At 26.6% G+C, this 10,000-nt stretch overlaps 1 protein-coding gene across 4 annotated transcripts in view; it reads right to left on the reverse strand.

Annotated features, from left to right (window-relative positions):
- Positions 1 to 3,976: 3,976 nt before the first annotated feature.
- LOC145252615 (opsin-5-like) overlaps positions 3,977 to 10,000 on the reverse strand; it is a 1,137,249-nt gene continuing 1,131,225 nt past the window's right edge. For 3 of the 4 annotated variants that reach the window (XM_080112328.1, XM_080112329.1, XM_080112327.1), the window contains one exon: positions 3,983 to 4,828. In XM_080112328.1, coding sequence (XP_079968454.1) covers positions 4,338 to 4,828 — 491 coding nt within the window. In that variant the 3' untranslated portion in view covers positions 3,983 to 4,337. Of the gene's footprint in view, positions 4,829 to 10,000 lie in introns of all 4 variants that reach the window. The other variant, XM_080112330.1, reaches the window with a different exon arrangement.

Below are 10,000 nucleotides of genomic sequence, written 5' to 3' on the forward strand. Positions count from 1 at the left end.
TATATATACATATATATATCTGTGTCTGTGTTTGTGTCTGTATGTATATGTATGTGTGTGTCTGCATGTATATATATGTGTATGTATATATATATATATATATGTACGTGTGTATGTGTATAAAATTATGTCGGCATATTAATGGTCTACGGGATCAATCAAGTTTTTAAACATTTTTTCATCTCTCGTAAGGACTATAGTTGTTTTTATTTTTGACATTAAATCGAAATCCTAACGAGACACGAACAATGTTGATCGTTTCGCGTGGACTCGTTACTATTTATAATTTTTATTTATATAAAAGCTCTACACTCGTATTGAGCACTTCCGAAGAAATATTTTAGTTCAGATTTGCCGGAACATTATATAATATATACATGGTGTCCAAAAAGTCACTGAATGCTTTGGAACTTAAATAGATTCTTTATTTTTGATGATATCTTTCTGTAATTTTGACAAAAAATAAAACTAAGACATTCGGACATTTGAAAAGAAAAATGCAAAATTCAAACAATTTTCATTTATGAAAAGTAATGTCTTTTTAATGTTGTCCATTTTCAGCACCGCTAATTTGTGCTCTTTTCAAAAAATTATTCATGACAGATTATAGACTGTCTTGATTGCGCTTATTATTATTCCATTATTTCGTTCCTGATATTTTTCTTTCAATTTTTGCAGGGTTTTGGGTTTATTAGCATAGATTCCTTCTTTAAGATATCTTCACAAGAAAAAATCGGGGCTAGTCAAGTCTGCGGTGAACGCATGCAATGGTGAAAATGAGCAACGTTTAAAATGATTATTTTTTTAATGAATGAAGATCGTTTGAAATTCTCATGTTTAAAAAGAAATAGCCAATGTCTTAGTAAGATTGTGTTAAAATTACAGAAAGATATAATTCAAAATAAAGTTCAAAACACCTCAGAAACTTTTTGGACACCCTATATAATTCTGCTGCCTTGTTGATGCTAACCATTGCGTGATATCATTACATAACTAATTAATTTAGACCACCTTGTTGCGAATAATTGACAGAAATAATAAAATGAGAAAGTAAATTAGTGTAGGGATCGAACCCGTACTTTACAAGCAAAACGGAAATTTAAGCTGAAAGTGTACAAATATCTCGTCTGCTTGTATGCATTGTAAGTATCGTTTTGTGGTTTTATTCCTTGGCTTATTCACAGACGTGGTCTAAGTCAGTCGGATGACCCGCACGAATATTCGCACCAACAACAATTGGCATAATACAAGCGATATGATTGGACATAATTTCCACCACACATACAAACAAATACAGGCACCAACACACAACTCTCCACACGCGCGAGCGCAACCACACACACATATACACACATATGTGTGTGTGTACACTAAGTCAATAAGTTCACATGTATTTTGACAAGGGGCAAAATGTGTAGCACATCTATAAGTAAAAATGTATGAACGTAAGAAAACGCACAACGCGGATCAGTATATGCTTCGACGACATTACGTGTCTCGTCAGAGTTTCAATACGATCAGCGACTTTTCTGATTTTTCTTTAATTTAACTTATATATATATATATATGTGTGTGTGTGTGTTTGTGTGTGTGTGTACATATTTGTGTGTCAGTATGTCTGTGTGCGCGTGCGCGTGTGTGTGCGTGTGACATCGTAATGTAATCGTGTCACCCTGCACCGATGATTCCCGAAAGGATGAAACACTATTGTCTGTAGGTATTTTAAAAAATATTATAGTAAAAATAATAATTATAATAATAATAATAATAATAATAATAATAATAATAATAATGAAAACAATAATAATAATAATAATAATAATAATAATAATAATATATATATATATATATATATATATATATATATATATATATATATATATATATATATGTACATACATACATATTACACCGGTATTAATCGTGACACACTGCACTAATTATTCCCGAAAAGATGAAACACTAGTGTCTGTAAGTATTTGACAATTAATATAGCAAATAATTATATATATATATATATATATATATATATATATATATATATATATATATATATATATATATATATATATGTATATATATATATATAAATAGATAGATAGATATACTCTATCCTGTGGCAGTCATCTGCATTGAAAAAGGCTTCCAGTAGTACCAAAAACAGTGGTTGGTTCTACACAAAGCCTTCACCACTATAGACAAATAATCTGTGTGGGCTTCCGAGCAACTTAGTTGTTGTGCGGAAGCTCATAGGTCGAAATCAACGGGAGAGTATTATTTATATATATATATATATATATATATATATATATATATATATATATAAGTAAAAATAACATACGTATACATATGCATATATATATACATATATAAAGAATAATATAAAATAACACGTGTGTATATATATATGCATAGAGGATAATATTATATAAACATGTATATATATATATATATATATATATATATAAAGAAGTAAATAATACACGTATATATATATTCATAAAGGATAATATTAAATAACACATGTATATATGTACGTATATACGTGTATATATATATATATATATATATATATATATATATATATATATATATATATATATATATATATATATATGCTTGTTTAGATGGGATGAAAGCCGACGACATGAAGAACAGATTGGAGGCGGAATGACCAGAAGGCTGAACTGGTTGAGCGTTCTGGTCCTTTCACATCCAATCTATTTTTCATATATATATAAGTGTAAAATTTGGACTGCTGTACAATATAAAAAGCACATTCAAATTAGGAACATATTTATTTTATTAATATTAGCCATATAAATATATTTTAACATTTAATCCGTTTTCTATATATTGTTACCACTTCGCAATTCATAGTTCTATTCACCTTGTTAGGTTTTAGGCGTATATGAATATTATAAACACACGCACATATACATGCTATATATATATATATATATATATATATATATATATATATATATATATATAAAGAAAATTGCATATGAGATAAAATTAAAATATATAGTAGTATATATTTTATATAATATATTTTGATATATATATGTATAATTGATTCGTCAGTCCAAAAAGGAAAAAAAAAAAATCAAAAACAAACTTAAATGTTAGGAGGAGTCATAAATTCTGCTTATACCTAGACATTTCCATGCGCCATGCTTCTCATCAGAAGGGGTGAAAGGAACTAGTTTAGAGATACGAGGAAAGGCTAAATGTAATATTTACTTATATCTGTACCCTAGCCCATTTTCACCTTCTGATGAGAAGAGCTGGGCTATGGAATGTATAGGTATTAACAACATTTATAACCCCTACTCCCTTTGGTGCTCGTCCTTATTGAACTGACAAATAAATCAATATATACAAATGTATTTTATCTGGTTTTTAATTTTCGTTATATCGTTATGTTCCCTCTCACATATTGAGCGTCTTTTATCTTGATATCGCTCCATTTTATTAATCCTTCAATATGTCTTTCTCTCTCTCTCTCTCTCTCTCTCTCTCTCTCTCTCTCTCTCTCTATATATATATATATATATATATCCTTCAATATGTCTTTATATATATATATATCTTTATATATATATCCTTCAATATGTCTTTATATATATATCTTTATATATATATATATATATATCCTTCAATATGTACATATGTATATATGTATATATATATATATATCTTTATATATATCCTTCAATATGTCTTTATATATATATATATATATATATAGTGAATGAATGCCAAAAGTCTATATTCCAAAGTTCATGATGTTGACCATCTTAAAATTTATTCGTTTAATTAATTGACATTTACAATCCCTGACAGTATCTGTTTCGTAGCAAAGAATCAATCACTTAATTATTGTATCATTTAGTGAATCTATGTTGCCCTTAACTCATCGGAAGAAAGAGCAACACAATTTCTTCGGATGAGCTAAGGGCAAAATAGATTCATTAATTGATATTATAATTAAGTGATTGATTTTGTGTTAAGGAATAACTTATAAGATGTTCAACATCATGAAATTAGGAATATAGGCTTTTGTCATTCATTCACTATATTGCTCTGTAATTACATTGAGCTTCTTAAATAAGGATTGGTATATATTATAAGGAAATAAAGTATATTTCTACAGAAATATATATATATATATATATATGTATATGCATATGTATGTGTGTTTATCGCTCTATGTATGTCTGTGTATCGTGGTGATGGTTTTCTTTAAAAAATTAACTACACACCATAAAAGTTCAGGGTGACAGACATTAAAAAAAATCAATTAAATAGATACTAGGACTCATTCAAGGTCATCACACCCCAGTGGCAGTATCGAAAGCTTTATCAGCTTCTAAATTTTCAAAGTCGGTTGTGCACTTCGTCGAGATAAACGCAGACTGAGAAGGGGAGGAGTTTTTTCCGATCAAACCGACGTTCACGGCGTCCACCTGGACGATTTTCGAGTGAGTGGCCACTGACACTTCTGTGTTGATACTGGCTTCGTCCCGTCGGAACGGCCGTCTTCGACGAGTGAATTTCATCATTTCTAGCTTCTCTCCTCCGTTGATCGAGTAGTCCTTACGGTGGCAGCCGAGGTAGAAGCACAAGGTCTGGAACACCTCCAGCATGCTGTTGCGGAGCTGGGCGTTGGTCATGACGTAAATGAGCGGATTCCATATGACCGAGCATTTGGCCAATATGGCGCACGAGATCTCGGCCGCCGGAGTGATGATGTTGCCCGGGTCGCCTAGCACGAACAGTAGAGACACAATGGCGTAGGGCAACCAGGAGGCTAAAAAGGCAACTGAAAGATAGAAAATAAAACAAAAAGCCATTACAAGAAAAATATTTTTTGTTTTGCAAATATTTGATCAGTTGGTTAATGAAAAACATTAATTTTTTTTATAACTATTAAACGTTCGATTAGTTAAACAATGAAAGGTAAGGCATGTATTATATATCTATATCTATCTATATTTATATAAATATATATATATATATATGTATATATATATGTATATGTATATAGTAATTTATAAAATATATATGGCGAATTCTGCGGTTGTTTATCGTTTTTATATTTTATATATATATTACTGTTTTATAAGAAAAAAATTCTGTGGTTGTTTATCGTTTTTATATAAAATCATTTTTATATAAAAACGATAAACAACCACAGAATTCGCGCATAAGCCTAAGGAGTCCTAGAGTGGATGAAACGCGGAATATTTAGTGTAGCTTAATCGCCATATATATTTTATAAATTACTAACTAGCTCTACCTACGTATTGAGCACTTTGAAGTAAATACTTAAAGTTTACGCATAACTCTATACTTTCGTATATTAATTTTATGTGAGTAAATTAAGTAGCTATATATATATATATATATATATATATATATACTATAATATGCCGTATTCCTGTCTGTTTGTTTGTTTGTTCACAAATAAATAAATATGTACATTACTGCACTGTTTCAGAAATAGATTTCAATACTGAAAACGAACTTTTATGTAGCTTTATTCCTGCATGATTTATATATATATATATATATATATATATATATATATATATATATATATATATATATATATATATATATAACTACTTCATTTACTCACACGAATTTAATATACGAAAGTATAGATTTATGCATAAACTTTAAGTATTTACTTCAAAAGTGCTCAATACGTAGGTAGAGCTAGTTAGTAATTTATAAAATATATATGGCGATTAAGCTACACTGAATATTCTGCGTTTCATCCACTGTAGGATTCGCCAGGCTTGTTTCATCCACTGTAGGATTCGTCAGGCTTATGCATAAGCCTAACGAATCCTACAGTGGATGAAACGCAGAATATTCAGTGTAGCTTAATCGCCATATATATTTTATAAATTACTATATATATATATATATATATATATATATATATATATATATATATATATATATACTGTTTTCAAGTAAGATATTTGACTTAATTGTTGTTTCATCAAATACTTTTGCATGCAAAATCCGATCCTGCATTTTGCTAATTCCTACCTCTGGTGAGAAGGAAAGCATTTCTTCGAAACTCCGCGGATTAAGAACTATCCATTTATCTAGTGTTTCCTTTTCAGATTAAATATGTTTTTAACTCATTTCAAAGTGTTTTTTAATGTTTTATCAACTGTTTGCTCGTATATATATATATATATATATATATATATATATATATATATATATATATATATGTATATATATATATACTGTTTATGCAAAAGAAATCAACATTCAAAACGGCATCTAATTTGCATATTACATTAAAGAAAGCTGCTTCAATAATTAGCTCTAAATTGTTAATGAAAATCAGTAATATAATTTTTTAAAATAATTATTTTTAAAAATATTATAAAGTTAATTTATTTAATTTATTTTTAATTGAATTTATATTTAATTTTATTTATTTGTAATTATTATTATGACCAACCAAAGAGAGGTTTCTCTATAACTATGGTTTATGCTTCCTAAAATCCCAAATATTTTCGACTTGCAGGAAAATCTTTGGATATTTGGTGTATTTTTAAATAGTATCCAACTAGATATTTCGTAATATGATTTTTTATCACCTGGTAATGCCAGGGATGTGCAGCTAATATATAGAACTAGTATGTATGCATATATTTAATCATCAACAATAAAAAGTCGTTATAACTGTAAAAGCGTTAAAAATAGTGTGACGATACGCGCACTGAAGCATAAAACTTTTGATCTGAGGTTGGAACCCTAAAACAGCCAGGCTAGCTGATGAGCTGAAGTACGGCAAAACACATGAACCCAAATAACTGTTTTATAAGAAAAATAAATATATTCAACTGTTTTATTAGAAAAGTAAATATATATTCAGCTATTTTATGAGAAAAATAGATATATATATATAAATGTTTTATAAGAAAAATATATGTATTACTATTTCATAAGTAAAATGAATATATATATATATATATATATATATATATATGTTTTATAAGTGAAATGAATATATACAGGGTGGGTCATAAATCGCGCACCAAAGGATTTGAAATAATTATGATAGTAATAAACGCTATTTATTAAAACCAAACTTAACCAATAAACTGAAAAACACGTTGTACATTCTGCTACAATCATAAAGGAAGATATATCTTATACCCAAAGAAAAGATAATATATTTTTCCCCTTAATTCTTTGGTGCGTGACTTATGGTCAACCCTATATATCTCTCTTTTTTATCAGAAAAATAAATATATTCAACTGTTTTATAAGAAACATAAATATATATATATAACTGCTTTTGTTAGAAAAATAAATAGAAATAACTGTTTTATGAGAAAAATATATACATTATTGTTTTATAAGTAAAAAAATATATATAATTGTTTCATGAGTAAAATAAATATATATAATTGTTTCATGAGTAAAATAAATATATATAATTGTTTCATGAGGAAAATACATACATATAATTGTTTTATAAGAAAAATAAATATAAATAACTGCTTTATAAATAAAAATAAATATTACTGTTTTATAAGAAAAAATATATAACTATTTTATAAGAAAAATACATACATATAACTGTTTTATAAGAAAAATAAATATATATAACTGCTTTATGACAATATGTATATATATATATATATTATTGTTTTATAAGAAAAATAAATATATATAATTTTTTATGGGAAAAATAAATATACATATAACTGTTTTATAAGTAAAATAAATATATATACTTCTTTTATAAGAAAAATAAATATATATAACTCTTTTATAAGTACAATATATAACTCTTTTAGTAGAAAGATAAATATATATATATATATATAACTGTTTTATAAACAAAATAAATATATATCTGTTTTATAAGTAACATAAATACATTAAACTGCTTTTTCAGAAAAATAAATATATATATAACTATATAAAAATGAATATATATAACTATTTTATAAGAAAAATAAATATATATATATAACTGTCTTATAAGAAAAATAAATATATATGACTGTTTTATAATAAAATAAATATATGTAACTGTTTTATGAGAAAAATAGATACATATATACTGTTTTATCAGAAAAATAAATATATATAACTATTTTATAAGAAAAGTAAATATATATAACCGGTTTATAAGTAATATAAATCTATCTATATATATATCTGTTTTATAAATAAAATAAATATATATATAATTGCTTTATCAGGAAAATAAATATATATAACTGTTTTATATGAAATATCGTTATATATATAAAACTGTTGTCTAAGAAAAATATAACTGTTTTATAAGTATTAATATATATAACTGCTTTATAAGTAAAATACATATATATAACTGTATTATAAGAAAAACAAATGCATATATATAACTGTTTCATAAGAATAATAAATACAGATAACTGTTTTGTAAATATATACATATATATATATATATATATATGTATCGGTATATATATGTATCGGTATATATATACATATATATATATATATATATATATATATATATATATATATGCATGGGCATGGTTCACAGACTAAGGAATGAGGGTGGAGATTGTATGTTCTAGTTTCGATTTTAGCTGATTGTACCCAAGTCATACAAAAAAAAATTGTCGTTTCGATCTCACTCTTATAATCATTATTAAATATAATAATCGATAGAGAATGGTTGTTACAATAATAAATACGCAAACTGCGTGAATTAAAATATCATATTTAAGCGTATCTTATGACCGGATGACACTGGGCAACCCGCTAGTATATATAAGAGGCTACATAACGGCCAAAAAAACGGTCGTGTAGCTGAGACAAAAATGTAACTGAACAGAAAAAAAACGGTAATAAAAAATAAAACGCATATTTGCTCTACAACAGTATTGAGCACTTTCTTCAGCTTGTATTAATTACCATTTCTAATATATATATATATATATATATATATATATATATATATATATATAAAATATCGTATTGTTTTGCTATTACTATTCAAAGTTTGAAGAATTAAGCAAACCTTCATACAAGAACATAAGAACAACTAACCTCCCTGATATATATATATATATATATATATATATATATATATATATATATATATATATATATATATATATATATATGAAGAAATGATTAATAAAACATGTTAAAAGACATCTTGAAAAAGAGGTAAAAACATATTTAATTTAAAAAAAAAGAAAACACAAGATAAGTGGATAGTCCTTAATTCGCGGAGTTTCGAAGAAATACTCTCCTTCTCATCAGAGGGCAGGAATTAGCAAAATACAGGATCGGATTTTGCATATAAAAGTATTTAATGAAACTACAAGTAAGTCACAGATCTTACTTGGTTAAAAAAAAGGGTGAGGTAAGGGGAACAGGAGGCAAAAGAAAAATGATAAAAAGATTTCACATGAATGGATAGTCCGGTGAAGGGTAAAAATCCAAAAATGGTAAAATCCAAAACGGTAAAATTTAAAATTTCAATCCACTGGGTAAATTCCAAATGGTCCAAAATAATCCAAAAGGCAGAGTTCCTTGGAAAAAAGCGCAAATGGAATGAATTCCAAATCATTAAAAGAAAAGTACTGGAGAGAATATTTAAAAACACGTCTGTCAAGGCTGGATGAATCAAAAAAATTATATATATATATATATATATATATATATATATATATATATATATACATACATTTATATATTATATATACGAGGGGCGTTCAATAAATAATGCCCCGACCCACTTCCCGTTGTCTGATCTAGCTGAAATTTTGAATGTGCAATGATTTATATCTCTACGGGTTATGTGGCAAATTACAGCTCTGAACTAAATGTGGTTTCTGTTTTACATGTGTTTGAACTGAGTCAGGTGTGAAATGGAGCCTGTTGAATGTCGAGCAGTGATCCGGTTTTTGTATTTGGAAGGACGCACACCACAGGAGTCTTTTGATGA

The sequence above is a fragment of the Euprymna scolopes genome, chromosome 29 (genome assembly GCF_053919585.1).
Source record: "Euprymna scolopes isolate OS-2025 chromosome 29, ASM5391958v1, whole genome shotgun sequence".
NCBI classification, from domain to species: Eukaryota; Metazoa; Mollusca; class Cephalopoda; order Sepiida; family Sepiolidae; genus Euprymna; species Euprymna scolopes.